Genomic DNA, 20896 nt, shown 5'->3' with positions numbered 1-20896 from the left:
CAGGAAATGTTGGTGGGGCACACAAAGGAAATGGCATTAATTGGACTCTACATGTATCTTCAAAGCCCAGTCAACTAAGATAGAAAGGGAAGTGAAAGACGGTGACTCTATACACAGCTGGTACATAAATGGCTAATGGCTTAACAACTGAAAGAGGTTATGTGAATACAACTACCACCATGTAGGTCCTTATATTCTTAAGTAGAAACAGTGTAAATTTGTAGTCTTTAAACTACAAACAATAAATATGAAAATGGTCTACTTCCTTAGTAAATGAGGTAAAAAAATTGCATTAAAAAGTCCAGTACAAATAAAGTATTATTATATACCTACATATAAAAATGATCTATTTAAAATAATTCATAGATCATGGAGAAAAGACAAAAGAAAATCAGAAGATATGTCAGTTGAGTTATTATAAATGTACCACAGATTACAATTACAGCAGAATTTCAGAGGCAAATTTAAGAGTATTATACTCCCAAACTTGTATAATCCCAGATGGAATGACCCTTGTCCAAAATACTTGGTTTTTGGCTTTTTATGACCTAGGAAAATTTGTCTAAACATGAAATGCATTTGTTTCATACATATATTTTGTACATGGCCTGAAGTAATTCTACACACTTGCCTAGGTTTTAACCCTGACCTATCACATTCAATCCCAAAATCAAATTTGGGATTTTCTACTTGAGATGCTATATTGTTGCTCAAAAGAGTACATATTTTAGATTTTCTGAGTTAGAGTATCACCGGGAATTGTGATGAGAGGCCCTCTAGATCTCCCTCCCCTCATTAATGAGCTAGGGCTACAAATTCAGCAAAGCTCCTATATGCATTATTATAGTGAAAGGAATAATAGGTGTGCGTTAACAGCCTGAATGTAACCCAGAAGAAAGGAGTCGGGCACATATATAGTACTTGAACATGCGGACTAAAATGTATAATAACTTACCCAAAGCTTTACTGACCAGAGAAGCTCACCCAGGCCTTAGTGTAGACCCCAATTTCTATGCATTGTTGGCCCTATAGACCCATTATTTATGTGGCCTGCCTTAGTCCCTAGTAAGGCCCCAGACCCAGCAAGAGTCACATTCTGAACATAGGCTCTGTGGTCTGGCTCAGAGCCCTCAGTTAAGCACGTATATCAGGCAGGCCATTCGAATGACTCAGAGGCCACTGTTATCCAGTGGGTACCCCAGCACAACAGCATGCATCTTCTTAACTTACTAAAAAGCCATGTTATTTGATCCCTTCACCACAGTCAGGCTGACATAAGCGCTTTCTCCATGTCCTTTACCACCTATCTGAAATGCTCTTGTTGTGGATAATCATTCTCTGCCTATTAAAATCCCCTAAGACACCCTGCTGTTGTACTTTATGTATTCAGATTTTATTTTAATCATCTGCATATTTACAGTATGAATTTTTCCCCTGAATATGCATTCTTTTCAGGAACTAGAAGAACTCAGCTCTAGTGTGGACCTAAAAACTCATAGTCTTGCCTACTCTATTGAAGGAACGGCTCACTAGTAGCAGTAATTTCTCACTATCCTTTGTCTTTTGACTTTCATTTATGTAAAAGTCAACTGTTTTTGTTTTGGTGGTTTTTGGAGTTTTTAGTTTGTTTGTTTTTTTGATTTTTAGCAATTTTCTCATGATGTGTCTTATTTATTCTTGACTCTATAGTTTAGTATCTCATTAGTAGGAAGGAATTCTTGGTGATTTTCACTTCAAACTCTTGTGTTGAGCTGTCTGCTCTCTTGTCCTCTCACAGGAGTGGACTTACACTCAACAGTTGTCATGTTGTGCATGTTTGTACTTTAGGGAGGAATGTTCCTATAGGACCAAAGCCTACAAAAGAGCTTTTGTCTCATGAAGGAAGGATGAGGATGTTGTAGCCACTTCAGAAGTTTATTTCCTCTTCTTGGTGCCTGCTCACTTGCTATCATAATTTTCCAATTTCGTGTTTTGAAATAGTTTGGGAGTGTTTTGAGGGCTGTTGAAAGTATACAAAACCTCTATCCTCTGGAGACTGGCTCTAGAACTGGCTGTGTGCACTGTGGGTCACGGGCTACCTTCCTTTGTGTTTCTTTCTGCGCCATCTCCAGCGTGTTACAGTAGTGCTGTCCCAGCTGTGGGGTTTGCTGTGGGCTGGGGATGTGGGAGCTCTCTGCTGCTGGTACTGACTCTAGTTTCTTCTCTTCAGTATGGAATGCTCCTGTACCAAAACTATCGCATCCCGCAGAGGAAGGGTTTGCCCCCTCCTTTCGCAAACCCACCTATGGTAAGTGGAGCCAGGGCCCTCAGCAGTCAAGGCTGTGGAGCATCACCGCAGTGTGCCTTGCCTTTGGCTTTTGATCTGGAACCCATGGATGCCAAAGTCATTCTCTAGTGAAGGTATACTGAGAATATGACCACTCCTGCTCCCCCAAAACACAGAGATGCATGTTATCAAAATGTAATCCTAAAGAATCTCTGGTACTTATTCCCAGGAGATAGAGTGAGCAAGCTATATCATAGAAGTGTCTTCTTCCCTAAACTAATGCCCCCAAGCATGGTCTTCAGTGAAGAATTGGAGATGATCAACCTTCCTTCCTTCCTTCTTTCCTTTCCTTCTTTTTAAACAAAATCCAAAGCCATTTTTAGTGTGGTTCCACTTAGATAACTGAGCTTCCAACCTAACACAGGGAATTCTGTAGCACCCTTCCTGGTGTCTTTATCTTTGTTTCATGGCAGAGGGTGGTCTCTCATGTTGCCCTGGCTGATTCCCCTGTATCTTAGAATCTGTGGCCTTTGCTTTGCAGCGCAGTGTTTCTGAGAATTCTCTTGTGGCCATGGATTTTTCTGGACAAATCGGAAGAGTGATTGATAACCCGGCTGAAGCCCAGAGTGCTGCCCTGGAAGAGGGCCATGCCTGGCGTGTAAGACACTAACCCCAGTCTGGTTGAAACTGCTTACACACATACACCGAAGTTTTGCCAGGAGAATGGCTCTAGTGGTGTTGGTGGAAGGGAGTGTGGGAGAAAGTGTAGGAAGCAGCTGGCCCCAAAGGTCCGCCATGCTGTCAGCCTTCTACACTAGTTTATCCTGAGCTGTTCCTGCTGATAAATTACTAGTGGCTGTTTGTGGAGGGCACGGGGCCAGACATTCACATGAGGACTCCACAGGGGAAAGATTATCTCCCATCTCAGGTTTTCCTGAAAAACCTGAAATTTAAAGACCATGTGTAGAACACCTGCCCAGGGCTCTACTTAGAAGACATTCCTAGTCCTTCACCCATAGTGTGGGAAAAAGGCAAAAGTCTTGAGTGCAGACTCAGGAGAGCAGTGTTCTGAGCTTAAGTGCTAGCCTGTGCTGCTCTGCCGAGTCCCCAGGATTTGCATCCTAAATAATCTGGATAAAAAGCATGTCACCACAGCTGCAGTTGGCTAGAAATATCCAAAATGTATTTGATTTACTATTTTGGCCAGTAACTTCTTTATTCTCCATAGTCAGGTAGTGTCATTGCAGGCTAAGGGTTAGGGGACACTGCTGAGCCACCCTGTCCTGGACAGTGGGTGACTTGGTATGTCAATTTCTCATCCTTGCTGACGTAAGCATTTCTTTTGCAGAAGCGAAGCACACGGATGAATATTCTAAGCAGCCAAAGCCCCCTTCATCATTCGACTCTGAATTCAGGTGAGCACATCTGTAAAGGCAAAGAACCCTGCTCTCTGAGCCTCTCTAAGCTGTGCTACCACGAAACTGGAGATGAGCTCCAAGATTGTTAAAGTTGCTTCCTGGGCTCTTGAGGGTCTCTGTATAGGAGCCATGTCTTACCCTCCATTCTGCATCTCTCCTGCAGTGATTCACAGGACTCAGCATTGGTTCCATGGACGTATCTCCCGCGAGGAATCTCACAAGATCATCAAGCAACAAGGTCTCGTGGACGGGTAAGAAAACTGAATTAATTGAATCTATGACCTGCTGAGGTCTCACTGCTGAACATGCTCTGCCTCACATGAGGACTCACAATTCCTTGCAGAAACTACCTTGGGAGCAAAGTATGATAGCCTTGCCAAGTTAAGGGCAAAGGTGATTTCTAACCCTCCTGTCCTGTAAATATATGCATATGTGCCTTCCCCCTCTTCACTGAAATTTCAATAGAAAAGAACAAGGCTGGTTACTTTTACTTTTTAAAGCAGTAAACAAAGAGAAAAAAAGAAATCATCAAGACCCTTTTATTTGTGCACTTTATAAATTCCCTTTTATGAAGAGCAGCCTCAGATGGCCGTGGTTTAGAGCCACAAGAGGCTTGCATCTCACAGCTGTGACTGCTCAAGTAGGTTGTCACACTACTAAACCTCTCTGGACAGCAGAGAATGTGGATGAAGGCAGCCACTGACCAGAGTGAGGAGGTGACTGAATGCATGCATGTAGCAGGTTGACCTACAAGTATTCACACTATTAGCTGTCACAAGGTAGCCAGAGCCAGCAAGAGAGTTTGACCCTCAGGGTAAAAGCTGCTACAATGCTGTTATCACAGTGGCCTCTCCCAGCCCTTGCCTTCATCTCATCCCAGTGCCCTGTGTACAGACAAAAAGAGTAGGTAGGGAAGTGACTGAGACAGAGACCACCATCTTGTCTTGATCAAAAGGAATGCTCTCAGCTCCCAGGTCTCAGTGAGTGAGTAACCATGTTCTTTTCGTGGCATTTTGTCATCTTGCTGCAGTGAACCGTGTTCTAGAACAATAGCATCCATGGTGATCTTCCTCCTCCACCCCCAAAAATGTGGATTATAAAACAATGGGCTTCACTACAGAGTTTTAATATATACCTACCATTGTACTTTTTTCCATATTTTTCCCTTCTTATCCTCCTTGTCCCTAGTCTTCTACTAGTCCTTCTCCTCCCTACTAAATAGGACTGGTTCAGCTGGGCAGTGGTGGCGCATGCCTGTAATCCCAGCATTTGGGAGACAGAGGCAGGCAGATTTCTGAGTTCAAGGCTAGCCTGGTCTACAGAGTGAGTTCCAGGACAGCCAGGGCTATACAGAGAAACCCTGTTTCGAAAAAAACTGCAACAAATAGGACTGGTGCCACATGATTTATTTCATCTATTTATTTATTCCCTGTAGATGCAGATAAAAATAAATAGTTATTATGGATTCCAAATATGAGGAAAACATGCAACATATCTTAGGTCCAGGATAACATTCTCCCTGTAAGCCTAGATAAACCAAGCCATGGAATAATAAGCCGATGTGGATTTCTCAGTACTATTTAACTGCCTTCTGTTCAAATATCACACTTTACAAGCTGGTGACACCACTATTGGTGATAGTTTGGTCTAATGTCTTAAGACATTTCTTCTTCATAATGCCAAGCAGGGCTTGGAAACTTTCTTCCTTCCTAATGTGGTGAAGGTATGGGAAAGCATGAGTTTAGGCTTTTTTGTGCTTTTCTGTTTTAAATTTTATTTTGTAATTATTTAGAAGTTGTAAAAAAGTTTTAGGAAAAATACAGTCAACTCTAGAATATAAATTTACCCAGGACCAGTGGTTAACAAGACAGCATGTTCACTCTGCCATTGTTTATTTATTTTAATCATTTAAAAGTAAATTATAGCTCAGTGTCCTTTTACTCCTAGTGATTTCTGAGTGGAAGCTTTGTGTGGTTTTATATAACCACAGTGGTATTATAAAATCCAAGAAGCTAACCCTGATATAGTTGCCACTCACTCATTTAAATTTTTGGGGTACCCCTCATTGTATGCTTCATAATAAAAGGAAAAAATCCACAACCTTGGGTACTGCATCTAAGGTTCTCATAGGCGTTATAGTCGGCTCGTTGTGTGAGCAGACACCAGATCTGACAAGTGCTGTCTGGACTTACCCCAGGCACTGTCCCATGGCTAGGGTTGGCTCATATATATGAGACAGGAATACACAGGAAATGGTGGAGTAGCCTCCTCGGCGTTTCCAGGCTGGAGACATCTGAGGACAATTTGTCCTATCCCCATGGTGGTGATCTGACACTGGATGAAGATGGTCTCAGTCTGATTCCTGTACCGTGAAGTAATATTTTCCCTTTAGTAAAGAGTAAATATTGTGCTCACATATGCTAAAATTGGTAAAGAGTACCAAGAGTAAGGCACTGCTGCAATGATAACTATTGTTTCTTTTCAAGCTTCTATCCCCAGGTAGACACTTTCTAGTCTTCCACTTCTCCCTTGTGTGCTCAGCATCTTCTCTAGGGAAAAGCTTCTCTTTGTTGGATAATTTGGTAATGTCCCTGTCAACCTTTGAACACTTTCCGACTCTCTAACACAGAACATTTCAGTTCCATCTTTGTAGTTTCCCTGCTTTGCCACAATCAGCCATATTGTCAGGGCCCCTGGTTCCTTTCAAAGTTGAATGACATTCTAGACTACCTTCTGGTTGCTGCATCCATTGTAGCCACCAAAAGTCACTCAGGTGCCAGAACACCAAAATGTCATGGCTGCAAGCCCATTTTTTTCAGTCAGTTCTAGGTGGTATACACATGCATACATGTATGCTCATACATGGACAATTCATTTTAGATTTTTTAAGGAATCAATAATAAATTGCTGGTTTTCTACTCCCCAGGCTGTTCCTCCTTCGTGACAGCCAGAGTAATCCAAAGGCATTCGTACTGACACTGTGCCATCACCAGAAGATTAAAAACTTCCAGATCTTACCTGTAAGTACCAATGCCTTCAGATCAGTCCTTCCTTCCAAGTCCCCTGGTTCTATTTCTAATGCAGTTTCCAATTTAAACATAACAAGCTTATAAATAGGAGCTGAGAGCTTCACGTGGAGAGAAGCAGTTTCCAAGAGTCTCCTAGAGGGAATGCTGCTTAGTGTCTGCTGGTGCCCTGAGCCCTCAGTTTATGTGAAACTAAGTAGGAATGTCTAGGGCTACTGGACTCTTACAGCAGATCTGACATTGGCTCTTCTCAGCACAGGAATGGTCATACCTGAGTGGATGTATCTCATGGCTGCTCAGAATCATAAAGGAACTTGTTGATGGTTAAGTGGCTCCGAAGGGGAGCGTATATTCTTCTGTCCACGTAGTCACTGGATCATAAAGCAGTTCTACCCCTGGTCCATTCCACGGTGCCATCACAGAACACTTTCCTCATCCCCTTTGCTTTCCTTTTTAAAGCACAGAAATTATGAGACAGTCCAGTGTAGTTTAAGTCTCCCTGCAGGGCCACAGGTTGTACCCCAAGATCACACCCTCTAACATGGCAAGTGCTTTGTGTCTCTGCAGTGCGAGGATGACGGGCAGACTTTCTTCACTCTGGATGATGGGAACACCAAGTTCTCTGATCTGATCCAGCTGGTCGACTTCTACCAGCTCAACAGAGGTGTTCTGCCCTGCAAGCTGAAGCACCACTGCATCCGCGTGGCCTTGTAAGTTCCTTGTCGCTCAGAGGCCAGAGGCAGCAACACTGGCACGGAGAAGAGAGTCTGCATGAGGGTGAGAACACACACCCACTCCCACCCAAGGACTCAGAACAACATGGCTTTTTGATCGGTACCAACCGACCTACATCAATTAGTTATTGGACTTCATAAAGTTTTGCCGCTGCGGATCAAACAGGACCACCTCCCTCTGCGTCAGTCATTTAAATTTGGGGGAGGGAGGAGACCCAGTGCAAGTGTGGGAGAAACTGGAATGACGATTCTGATTAGGCCACATAGGGTGAAAACCGCAGAGAAATTATTGGAAAGGAACTCTTGCCCTGGAATAACCTTGACAATTCAAACCGCGATGTTTACTTTTTGTATTGATCACTTTTTTGCACTCCTTCTTCGTTGTCAATGTTGTACTCAGCCTATGGTAGGAGAGGATGTGGCTTTGCAACCCAGATGAGACAAAGAATTTTTGAATTGGCAGGCTTCGGCCTAGAAATGGGTCCCCAAAGTTTTCCAAATGGCATCCTGCTCTCTGCAGGTCACAACAGTGTGGATTTGGCTCCTACATTATAGACACCCCAGTCCTTCCCATTATACTTGAAAAGCTTTTTTTTTTTTTTAAATAAAATAATAAAATAAAAGGTGTCAACCGCAGTTGACACCAAGCATGTTTTGTGGACGCAGTCAAGCTGCCACAGTCTGGTCATCGTTGTTGTTGTGCTGATGTCTGGTCGTTTATTATTAGTGTATCTTGTTCTCCATAGTGCCGGAGACCTCATTACTTTGGAAAACTCACTGTTCCCCAGCACAGCACAGCTGCATGACCTCAGCTTCAGACTGATGTCAGCCAGCCTTCTTGGAACACATTGGTATTCATTGTGGATGCCACACAGTCCATCTGGGGTGCCCTGTGCCTCCCATTTTCACAGCCGCCCACTGTTGTAGAATAATCGCTGCCTTTACCCTCTGCAGTAGCCTCAGTCATTTCAGTTCTCCCACAGGGGCGGGGTGGGGGTGGGGCTAAAGGATTGAAAGAAAAAAATGCCAACTTGTTGGCCTTGTGCTCTGTCACTCTGAGCATCTATGGTGATAAAGAGAAGGAAACACTGCAGAGGCACAGGCATTGAGTCTTCGCTTGATGACCTCTGCACCCTACTGAAAACCCCCTAAGCCAGCAGGAGCAGGGTATGCAGAGGCTCTGCCTCTGCTGGCTTAGGGTGAGAAGTACCTCACAGTGGTGTGAACATTGGACAGATTTTAGGAGCATGATGTTCGCCTCCTCCTCCTCCTCCTCCTCCTCCTCCTCCTCCTCAGAGAGAGAGAGAGAGAGAGAAAGAGAGAGAGAGAGAGAGAGAGAGAGAGAGAGAGAGAGAGAGAGAGAGAGAGAAGAGAGAGAGAGAGAGAGAAAGAAAGAGAGAGAGGAGTCAGATGGTGGCCGGAGTTATCATTGGGTCCCCTGAGCTCCATGAAGGACCTTTTGTTGTCCCCTTGATGATTTATCAGGCTTGAGAGTAGCAGACATGATTCCATTGAGAAACACACAGACAACTGTGGTGAACATATTTCCCTTTCTTGACACCACACAGAAAGTCTGCTACACACCTGAGCTAGCCACTAGATTGCCAGTCCCGATTCATTGAAGTGCTCCCCAGGGAGCCACTTCTGATTGTGCTGCGGTTGACGGCATAGTGGAAGATAGATATGACAGCGCTTTGTAAAACAGGCCAGCGGCCAGCTGGCCCACAGAAGAGAAACACTGTAGTTCACAGACCACGCAACCGTGTTTCCACAAGATGTTATTACAACAAATGAAGAATTTTTTTCCTTTTTATCTTTTTAATCTTTTTTGCCTTTTTTTTTAGTTAACCATTTTCTTACATATAAGTGCTCAATTGCATTTCTTTTTCTTTCAAAGCCAGTTAATCGTTCAGTTGACAATGAGAGAATTCTCAAGTTCATACCTGGCAGCAGGCTCCCGCTGATCTTCCCCTTAGAGACAAGATAACAGACATTTCATTTTTACCATACTCGGTTTTGTTTTGTTTTGTTTTGTTTTGCTGAGTTAAGGTCAGAACTTTTACAAACTGACAACAAACAACCCTGGTTTCTTTTTCCAGTTTACACAGACCAGTCCCCACAGTGCATAGTCCTTTTCTCTTTGCCTCTACAGTAGACAGCTAGGATGCGTATCTCATATCTATAAGTATGCATTTTATTTAAGAGGAAGCATAGGCTTCACTCTGATTCACAATTTTGTACGCAGCTGGTTTGACGTAGTGTTTTGTACTTCCCTTGCTGAAGTGAATTGCTGAAGGCTGCGACCCACTCGCCTTGAGTGTAGCAGACTTCAGTGCCCTGAGCTCGCCAGCCCACACAGGCAGCTGGGAATTCCACCTGAAACAGCTGGTCCCTAGGTTAGCGGGTTCCCAGCCCCCCTAATCGGAGACTGAAGGACAATTGACTTATTTTTGTATTGAATTGACATGAATGTAAAGGGGACAGCTCAGGGGTGTTTTGGAGCCTGTTTGACTTTGTAATCTCTGCCGTGATTTTCTTTTCTAAATGACAACTCCATGTAACCACCTGGATTAAGTTGAGAAGGAAAATGCCAAATGCGTTGAGTTTTTAGTGTTTTAATAAGTAGACTCTGTTATATTATTAGGTGTTAAGAGTTTCTGAACGTGTTTTCTTTTTTCTTTTATTGTTTGCTTAAACTTTGAAGAAATATGTGCCTCAGCTTAGATGTTTTGTCTGCTCCTTTCTGCACTTAAATACCTGACAGCCTGTCCAATTGCTGTGCCTCCGAGGGCGCTACTAGCTCATCGTAGATTTGTGATGTCATAGTGCAAACCGCAGCGACAGGAAAAATGCCCTGACATGTAATCGTTTTCAGGGACTGCAGAGGGTGTTAACTGACAGACAAAGCCTTGACCCTGCGTGCTTGGCTTCACTCTGTGCTTCATAGCTCTTTGGCTCGTGAACCTAATTGTGTAAACTTTCAGGTATTTTTGTACAAATAAGGGACTGATGTTCTGTTTCTTGTTATTAGAAATAAACATTAATAAAGCGTTCTCCGTGTCCTGTCATTTTAATGCTTACGCCGATATCTAAAAACTGGGTGTGGGGCGGGGAAAGTCAGTGGTAAGAGTGCCGCCATGAGCACAGGAGAATCAGATTTCAGATCCCCAGTACTTGTGTAAATTAGACAAGATGTGGAGCCAGCTCAGTTCCGCCAAGACAACCTTGGCCAGCCTCTACCTGTCCCTCCTCCCCACGAGAAAGAATCATGGGCCTGGGCTGGAGAGATATGGCTCAGTTGGTAAAATGCTTGCCACACAAGATGAAGATACATGTTCCAACTGGGTGGGGGTGGCACATGTTTTTAACCGTAGCACTCGGGAGGCAGAGGCAGGCAGATCTCTAACTTTGAAGGTAGTCTGATCTACACAGTGAGTTCCAGGACAGCCCAGGCTACACAAAGAAACCTGTCTTAGAGAAAGAAAAAGAAAGGATATGAGTTCCCTAGAACCCACAGAGAAATCAGTGGTGGCACACACTTGTAATCCCAGTGCTAAAGACACAAAACCAGATCTCTGCAGTTCCCTGGCACCTAGCCTAATTGATCAGTTCTGGATCAAATCTAAGAACCTGTTTTACAAAACAAAGTAGATAGCACCTGGGGAATGACCCTCCCCACAGGTTAAACATCTGGCCTCCACACAGACCGGAGCATCCTCTTCATGGACACCTATAGACCCAGGACAATGGACAAGCAGGCATACACAGGGAATTATAGACCTTAGAAGATTTCAGAGAGTCAGATAGCCTCAAAGTTTAACAAACGCCTCAAATCAAACCTTCACATTTGACAAGGCATTAAAACATCAAGGGCATGGGTTTTCTAGTCAATCAGAAACTAAGGGGCCTTATAAAGACAGCTCAGCAATAAAGGGTACCAGCTGCTCTTCTAGTTTTGCTCCAGCATTGACAAGACAACTCATAACCACCTGTTAATTACGGTTCCAGGGAATCAGATGCCCTTTTCTGGTCTTCTCAAGCACCAGGAATGTACACGGTACACATACATGGGAGCAAAGCATTCATACACACAAAATAAAATATAATATTACTGAAAGGAATTAGCAAATTAAGAAAATGGATACACACCCTGGCCATTGCTATCATAAGCACTCACAGGAGAGCTCTCCACCTTCATGCCTCCTCCTCAACCTACCCTGGCCACCCAGAGAAAAGGGATATTGTCTCCTGCAGCATTTGGAAGACTTGTTCATGTACTTTTAGAGCACGAGTCCCTAGGACTAAGGAGAGATTCCGTGGATAAAGTGCGTGTGTGTCAGCATGAGGAACCAGAGTTGATGTCTATGGAACCTAAATAAAACTCAGGCAAGTGTGGCAGCTCTGTAGTCCCTCCTATGTGTAATGCAATGACAGTCTGTGTGACAAGCAGGCTAACCAGAATTGGTGAGCCCTGGGTTCTGTGAGAGACACGGTTTCAGCAAACTTACGTCAAGGGTAAACAAGGAAGACAACTGATGTCGGCCTCAGGCCTCCACATGCTCACCCCACATACGTGAATCTGTCTTTGCTATAAGCTTCCCTCACAAAAACAAGTCTCAAAGGCAGGGCAATAATGCACCACACCTCCATCCCGTCATGATACAGCACTGCTTCACAGGTCTGATAGTGAGAGCCAAGGCGTGTATGGCCTCATCAGACCCTCCAAACAGGACAACAGAGGCCACACAGCACACATGGGAAGAAGGAAAAAATGCTCAGAGCACCATGTGAACCTTGCTATCACAACTTCATAAGTGGTTAGAGTAGATCTTCTGTGCCAAATGGTGCACATCCCTATAATCCTATAATTCTAACACCTGGGAGGCAGAGGCAGGAGGACCGTTCTGTCAAGGCTAACCTTACCAATCAGGCCTGAAACCAGCTTGGACTATATTAGACTCTGTTTCAAAAGATATTTTTTCGGTGACCATAAAGACACTGAAGTAGAAAATTCAGTCACACAACTTTGTACGTTGGCACTTAAGACCTCACTCTTAAAGATTGGGAACAGTGAAAAATGCTTCACAGAAAGTATCGGGCTTTGTCTCAGTGCATTTTCTATTATGGTGAAAAAACACCATAAACAAAAACAACTTGGGGAGTAAAGGGTTTCTTTCATTTAACAGTTGTCCAGTATGAAGGGAAGCCAGGGCAGGAACTGAAGGCAGGAACTCAAACAAAAGCCATGATGGACTGCCACACTGTCTCACTTCTACCGTGCTCAGTTTGCTCTCTTATACATGCCAGAACCATGTGCCCATGGATGGATGGATGGCACTGCCCACGTCAATCAAGAAAACACCCCACAGACTTTCCTACAGTATGAGAGAGGCATTTTCTCAATCTGAAGTTCCCTCTTCTCAGATGACTTTCTGTCAGGCTGACAGAACATTAGTCAACATAGCTGACTTTTTTCACTTTGATGCCCATCCTCATCACTATTAAACCATAAACTTTCCTTTCTGGTTTGTCCCTAAGAATCCATGTTAATATTAATATCACAACATAAAATAAAGCAGAAACTTTATAAAGTCTTTAACACTTTAAAAGTCCAAGTTCTACTTTAAAAAAAAAAAAAGTCTCTTTGAAAGTCCAAACTCCTGGGGCTACAAAGATGGCTCAGTGGTTAAGGGCACTGACTGCCCCTTCCAGAGAACAGAGGTACAATTCCCAGTGCCGACATGGCAACTCACAACTGTCTGTAACTCTAATATCTGACCCTCTCACATAGACACACAAGGAGGCAAAACACCAATGCATATAAAATAAAGATAAATAAATTTTTAAAAAAAAATTAAGAAGTCCAAACTCTCAACTGTGGGCTTCTGATAAAATGAAAAATAAATTACATACTTTAAGAGGAATGAACCAGGACATAGTCACAATCAAAGCAAAACCAAAATTCAACAATGTAAATTAAATCCTGCAGTTCAAGGCGAGACTCTGGGATGAGCCTTCACAATGACCTCTCCTGGCCTCTCACGGTGCCAATACACCACATCAGGAGCACCTAGAAGACACTCTTACAGTTACTTAGGGAGTTTGCCCGCCAGTGTGAGATGCAGCCTTGGCACTCTCTAGACCACAGCTTTTGTGTGCTAACCCTGAGGAAATAATTTCAAAAGATTTCATTTCAATGATACTAGTCTCCTCTTTGCTTGCTTGTTTGTTTGTTTGTTTGTTTGTTTGTTTGTTTGTTTTGGGTTCTTTTTTTGGTTGGTTGGTTGGTTGGTTGTTTTTTTTTTTTTTTTTCCAAGACAGGGTTTCTCTGTGTAGCCCTGACCATCCTGGAACTCACTCTGTAGTGCAGGCTGGCCTAGGACTCAGAAATCTGCCTGCCTCTGCCTCCCAAGTGCTGGGATTAAAGGTGTGAGCCACCACCGCCAGGCTCTGGTCTCCTCTTACTGCTGCCTTCCTCTTAACCACAGTTGATTTCTCAGCTGTTCTCAACTTGTGGGGCTTGACCCCTTTAGGGTCAAAGGAAACAACCCTATTACAAGGGCCACTTATCAGATATCCTGCATATCAGCTATTTACATCACAACTCATAGCAGTAGCAAATCTGCAGTTATGAAGTAGAAACAAAAATAATTTTATTAGGGGTCAGCACAGCATGAAGAAAGGGTTAAAGGGTCAGCATTAGGAAGGTTAAGAACCACTGCAGTCAAGTGAAGGTCTCACTTCAGTGGTCCTGATCTTTTCCTGATCATGGCTGACTCCTCAGCTCTAGTCGACCACACACTACAGATGATTCCTCTAAATCCACCACCTGAACTGCCCTGCTAGAGTCTCTGAGAGACTCTCAAAGCCAGGCCTCCATTGTCTGAACTTTGCAGAGCATTGTCTTCTCAGCTCCCACAATAGCTTATTAAGCTCTGAGAACTCCATAAGTTTTCCAGGCCAAAGCTCTGAACACTTCCACAACCAGCACTTCGCTCCCACTCCCCACCCCCCACCCCTGAGGTGTGGGATAGGGAACACGATCAGATCTGTCACAGCAATAGCCCATGGTCCCGGTACCAGCTGGTGTGATAAGACTCAAAGCATGACCAAAAGCAACTTGGGAAGGAAAGGGCTTTTTCAGTTTGGTCATTCATGAAGGGAATCAGAGCAAGAACTGAACCAGAGACCATGGGGAAACACTGACTACTGACTAGCTTGCTCCTCCTGCCTTGTTTGATTTATTTTGTTAATTTACTTTTGGTTTTCAAAGATGGAACTATATAGACCAGAGTAACCTCAAACTCACAGAGATCCACCCCTCCACCTCCCTCTTCTGCCCAAGTGCTGGGATTAAAGGTATGCACCACCACGGCCCGGCTGGTTTGCTTTCTTAAACAACTCAGGACCCCCTGGCCTGGGATGGCATCGCCTATAGCACAGTCCTGAGATTTGCCACAGAAAAACCAATTCCACTATTTTGGGCAGAATTTAAAGCAAACTTTATTAAATGTTAAGTACTGACCAAGAGATGGACTTTGATCAGGACCACTCCCTAGAATTTTCCAGCTGAATGGCCCCATATATAAGCAGTGGCTGATAGAGACAAACCTATAGGCCACAGTACTTTCGCATCAGGCTTTGGTTGCATTTTGCTATTTTTTTCAGAACTACAACTCCCAGTATTTCAGGAAGTTACCTGGTCCTTTGGCAGGTGGAACTTACCAGGTTAATTTTGGGCATTACAGATAGGCCCTCCCACATCAATCAAGAAAAAGCCCCACAGACTTGTCTATATAAGCCAATCTAATGAGACATGTTCTCAGATGACTAACCAACTAACCAACTAACTAACTAACCAATACAGGTTTCATGTGTCATCTCATCGACCACCACAATGGTGGGGCTATTATCAGGGTCTTGGAGATCCAGCACCAGTAATAAAGTGCAGTGAGAGCCATGCCAATCTCAGCCCCAGAGGGCATCCTCGGGATAAATGGCCTATTTTGGGAAGCCATGGAAGACCGCACAGAAAGGGCGGTTGCTATCATTATCCTTGGTTTGTTTGTTTTCTAGAACACAGGGTACACCTTCCAACTACAGGTTTGATTCCTTGAACTAATTCATGTATTAATTATGTCTGGGTGTTTTGTTGTTGTTTTGCTTTGCTTTGCTTTAGTCTGGTTTATTTTTATTTTTTAAATAGTACGGGGGGGGGAGGGGGCTGGAGAGATGGTTCAGTGTTTAAGAGCACTGACTGCTCTTCCAGAAGTCCTGAGTTCAAATCCCAGCAACCTCATGGTGGCTCACAACCATACATAATGAGATCTGACACCCTCTTCTGGTGTGTCTAAAGACAACTTCAGTGTACTTACATATAATAATAAATAAATCTTAAAGAAAAAAATAGTTCTAGGGATTAAAACCAGTGCCTCACACGTGCTTTGCAGGAACCCCACCACTGAGCCATTGTCCCAAGCCCTTGGTTTGGTTTAAGGAGCTCAATCATTTTTTTATGTTGAATCACTCTTCCCTGCTGCTCCAGGGAGCTGCTCTTTCCAAATCCTTTCCTGTCAATTCTCCTCTTTGCTACCTTCACAACTACCCCTTGGTGTTGGTACACAAAATGAATCAGCAAGCCCTGTGACAAAGGGCTGTATGGCTAGCTCAAGGCGATGGTAACTGATCATCTCGTCAAATCCTCCCTCCCACACGTGTACTCACACCTTCCAGATGGCTCTTCCGGAAGGCTTTCCAATAAATTTTACAACCGGAAAAACATTTTTACTTGGTTTTTTCCATTGAATATTGATTAATCAGATGTCACTTTGGAGGCTTGTTGCTTGAAATAAAAGTTGTGGCCAATTCTCTTAGTAATAAAATCTGTTGGAATTATAGCCAGACCTCTGTGTGCATCTACCACTCTCAGTAGATTTAACTAAGCCTGAACTGAAATTGTTGCATTGTTGCTGACCTGTACACTCTAGTTAGTTCATAAAGGTTACATAGATATTGAATATGTATAGCCTCTTATAGGGAATATAGATAGATAGATAGATAGATAGATAGATAGATAGATATAGATATAGATATAGATATAGATATATATAAGCAATTATTATGCAGCTTTTATATTATATTAGGTACTATAGGTATTCTGTTGACAATATTAAGTTTACAAGAGGATCTATTTAGGCTATATACAGATATGATGCCATTTGGTATATGGGACCTGAGAATATACAGATTTGAGTATGTGCCGGTTTGCTCTATCTATAGGACATATTGTAACCAATCCCCCACAGATAAACAGGGACAGTGCTGTGTGCTTTCTCACATATACACTGATGTCTGTGAGGGGTACAGCACAGAATGCTAGGGCAAGTAGTGCAAAGGTAAGCCCTGAGGGGAGATTCTTCTGAAGGTGAGTGATCAGCATTATGGAGATGAAGCCAGGCAGTGGTGGCCACGCCTTTGATCCCAGTGCTCGGGAGGTAGATGCAGGTGGATCTCTGAGTTTGAGGTCAGCCTGGTCCATAATGCAAGCTCCTGGACAGCTAAAGCTGCACAGAAACCCCATCTGGGAGAGGGGGAGGGCCATCAAGTGCCTGTAACTTCTGTACCAGGGGACACCCTCACACAGACACACATGTAGTCAAATCACAAATATACAGAAAATAAAAGTAAAACATTAAATTTTAAAAAAAAAATGTAAAACTAAAAAAATAAATAAAAGATGGCCTTGCCTTGGCCACTGAATTTGAAATAGGGGTCACAGTCCAGGCCACGGCTCAGGGCAGAAGGCTCCGTGACAAGGAACAGTCACCGAGTAATTAAGCCAAAGCAGAGGTCATGATGCAAGCGTTACTTAGGCAAAGCATAGTGGTGTTTTCTGTTTTGTTAGTTTTGGAAGGCCAATTTACCTCCTCAGCCTCTTTCAAGTTTGAAAGATTCTTGATGCATTTTTAATTGAGAAACAGGCACTAATCAATGAGCTTTTAATTTGTACATACGATGAAGTACACTATTTTTAATTTTACTTAAAATCTGGCTCAAATATACTATTGTTATGGTAGCATTCCATAACTGTAACAAAGTGCCTGAGATAATAATTTCAAAAGAAGAAATGAAGCCGGTGGCAGTGGTGGCAGTGGTGGCAGTGGCAGGGTGATCTCAAAGGCCAGCCTGGTCTACGTATACAGCGAGTTCCAGGACAGTGGAGGCTATGTAGAGAAATCTTGTTTAGGAAAAGAGGAAATGATTATTTTGGCTCACAGTTTTGAAGGTTTTACAATGAGCCTGGGGCAAGCCAGTATATCCTAGAGGGGAGGTATAGATGTATAGTGGTTCAATGGCCAGGAAGTATGTGTGTGCATGTGCGTGTGCGTGTGCGTGTACATGTGCGTGTGTGTGTGTGTGTGTGTGTGTGTGAGAGAGAGAGAGAGAGAGAGAGAGAGAGAGAGAGAGAGAGAGAGGGAAGGGAGAGAGAGGGAGAGAGAGAGAGAAAGAGAGAGAGGGGGGAAGAGAGAGAGAGAGGTGGCCATTGCCCTTCAAAGAACTAATTTCCTACCTCTAAGCCATACCTTTTAAGTTTTATAACATCTCCCAGTTATCTGGGGACCAAAGTCTGAATTTATGAGCCCTTGGGGGATATTCTTGATAATTAGTATGGTTCATTCAGTGATGTAACATATGCTTGGCAAACTTAAAGCCCTGGGTTCAATCCCTAGCACTACATATTTTAAAGGAGTATGTAGGTCAAGCTTGGCATACTCCTATAATCCCAGCACCTATGAGGTCAAGGCAGAAAGATCAAGAGTTTGAGGCTAACCTCAGATATATTGGGGACTAGCGATTAGTCATGCTGAAATGCATACTGAGACCCTATCTCAAAAAGACAAAACAAAAAACAAAAAAAGAAAAAAACCAAAAAATAGTAGTAAACAGCCATATTAACTGGTGACTAGCAAAGGAGCTCTGTGTTGCTTCACTCACTCCTACTGCCCTGGGTACCAAGCACAAGACCAGACTCTAGCTAGTCCTGCATTATTCACGTATATAAAATTCTCAAACTTTTTTTTTAAATAAAAGCTTCTAGATCCTGGCCTTCCTGTCTAAAAGTGGTCCATAAATTACCTTTGAGAAAGGTTTTCCCTTTGTAACAAGAAGTCAACATTCTGGCTAGAGAGATAGCTCAGTGGTTAAGAGCACTGACTGCTCTTCCAGAGGTCCTGAGTTCAATTCCCAGCAACCACATGGTGACTCACAACCATCTGTAATGGGATCTAAGACCCTCTTCTGGTGTGTCTGAAGACAGCAATAGTATACTCAGATATATAAAATAAATGAATCTTTTTTTAAAAAAAAGGAGAAGTAAACATTCTTAACATTTGAGTTAGGTCAGTTATTACCACAAAGATGATATAAAAGCAAATCTAAAAAAGTCTTTGTCTTCTATTGCTTTCTTCCACATAATTCCTGCCTTTCTAGTATAATATTGGAAACTCAAACCTTTTTCTTTATGTTAACCTGACACCAGAATGTGTTATTCTTTGTTATAAGTTCTCAGGCCAATCTACTTCTCAGGGGCTTCTTTTAGAGAAAGTCCTCAATATACATATGAACATATTAAACTGAAATAAAATGTGTATGTTTTTTTAATTAAAGATAACAAGAAATGAGACAGGGGTGTGTACTATTCCAGCTCCTTTTCAGTCTCGAACTTAAAGCCTTAACTAGAGCAATAAGATAAGAGAAGGAAATTAATGGTACTGCTAGGCAGTAATCTCAGGTCATAAAGAATGGAGTGAGGCTGTCCTAGGCAATAGCTCCTAGCCAGAAGGAAAAGCTTAACTCCAGAATGACTGTTCCATTTCACCTGCAGAAACAGTATGCCCAGATTTCAAAAACATCCCACTCAGCTCACCAACCCACAATAAATAAATAAATAAATAAATAAATAAATAAATAAATAGGACACCTTTCCAGCAGCAATGTAGCTGTGCATATGTGTCCCCCAGCCCCCTCTAAATGTGTTCAACTTCCAGTCTGAAAAATGGCTGTGGTCTCCTGATGTGCTGATAAAACCACCTTGGCCTATGAAGATTGAGTCTATCTGCTTCTCTGCCTCATTCCCTTATAGATACACATAGAAAAAGCAGGTAAATTATCTCTAGTTTCACATGATCTTATATGATCCATAAGAGATCTCAAAGATTTCATCAAACTTCTAAAAGTTTCAGGAAAGAGCAGAATACAAAATATGCCTTAAAAAAAATCAGTAGCCAGACCAGCAGAACCCAGGCACACAGGAACTTCACCAGACCAGTGTCTCGATTCCTTCTGGTCTGTTTGGGCAGTTCTGAGCAGAACCTTGAGCACAAACTCCACAGCTAGTCCCACAACACCCAGAGGAAGCTCCACTTCCAGGAGCCTTTACACGCCCCGGAGCTTGGTCACACCAGGATCTCAGTGTCCTGGAGGCAGCTCAGACACACCCAGGATCTCAGGATCACAGGATCAAGAGACAGCTTGACTCTGAGGTGTTCTGACACAACCAGGATCACAGGAAGGACAGGCTCCAGTCAGACATAGCGAGGGCAGGTAGTACTAGAGATACCCAGAGTGTAAGAACCTAAGCAACAGAAATCAAGGTTACTTGCCATCATTAGAACCCAATTCTTCCACCATAGCAAGCCCTGGGTACACACCATCACACTGGAAAAGCAAGATTTAGATCTAAAATCACTTCTCATGATGATGATGGAGGACTTTAAGAAGGAAATTACTCCCTTAAAGAAATACAGTTTTAGGCAAATGGTTGGAACTGAAAAATATCATCCTAAGTGAGGTAACCCAATAACAAAAGAATACACATGTGTTGCAATCTCTGATAAGTGGATATTAACTAGCCCAGAAGCCTGAATACCCAAGACACAATTAGCATATCAAATGACTCCCATGAAGAAGTAAGGAGAGGGCCCTGATCCTGGAAAGGCTTGATCTAGCATTGTAGGGGAGTACCAGGACAGAGAAAAAGGAGGGAGGTGATTGGAGAATGGGTGGAGAGAAGAAGGTTTATGGGACATATGGGGAGGGGGAAACTGGGAAAGGGGAAATCATTTGGAATGTAAACAAAGAATATAGAAAAATATATATATATATAAAGAAAGAACAGGAGATTACAGGTAAACAGCCCTTAAAAAGGAAACACAAAAATCTCTTAAAGAATTACAGGAAAGTACAATCAAACAGGCTAAGGAAATGAACAAAACCATCCAGGATCTAAAAATGGAACTAGAAACAATAAAGAAATCACAAAGTGAGATAACCCTGGAGTTAAAAAATCTAGGAAAGAGATCAAGAGTCATATACGCAAGCATCACGAAGAGATTATAAGAGAGAGAAGAGAGAACCTCAGATGCAGAAGATGCCATAGAAAACATTGACTAA

At 42.9% G+C, this 20896-nt stretch overlaps 1 protein-coding gene across 1 annotated transcript in view; it reads left to right on the top strand.

The window, feature by feature from the left end:
* The window catches only part of Grb10 (growth factor receptor bound protein 10), a 99279-nt gene extending 90466 nt beyond the window's left edge, over positions 1-8813 (top strand). The window contains exons 12-17 of the mRNA XM_052198707.1: positions 2210-2287; positions 2808-2924; positions 3615-3681; positions 3848-3935; positions 6611-6704; positions 7278-8813. Coding sequence (XP_052054667.1) covers positions 2210-2287; positions 2808-2924; positions 3615-3681; positions 3848-3935; positions 6611-6704; positions 7278-7424 — 591 coding nt within the window. The 3' untranslated portion in view covers positions 7425-8813. The remainder of the gene's footprint in view (positions 1-2209; positions 2288-2807; positions 2925-3614; positions 3682-3847; positions 3936-6610; positions 6705-7277) is intronic.
* The last annotated feature ends 12083 nt before the right edge of the window (positions 8814-20896 follow it).

Source organism: Apodemus sylvaticus, chromosome 11 (assembly GCF_947179515.1).
Source record: "Apodemus sylvaticus chromosome 11, mApoSyl1.1, whole genome shotgun sequence".
Taxonomy (NCBI): domain Eukaryota; kingdom Metazoa; phylum Chordata; class Mammalia; order Rodentia; family Muridae; genus Apodemus; species Apodemus sylvaticus.
This window is presented reverse-complemented; position numbering and strand designations above follow the sequence as displayed.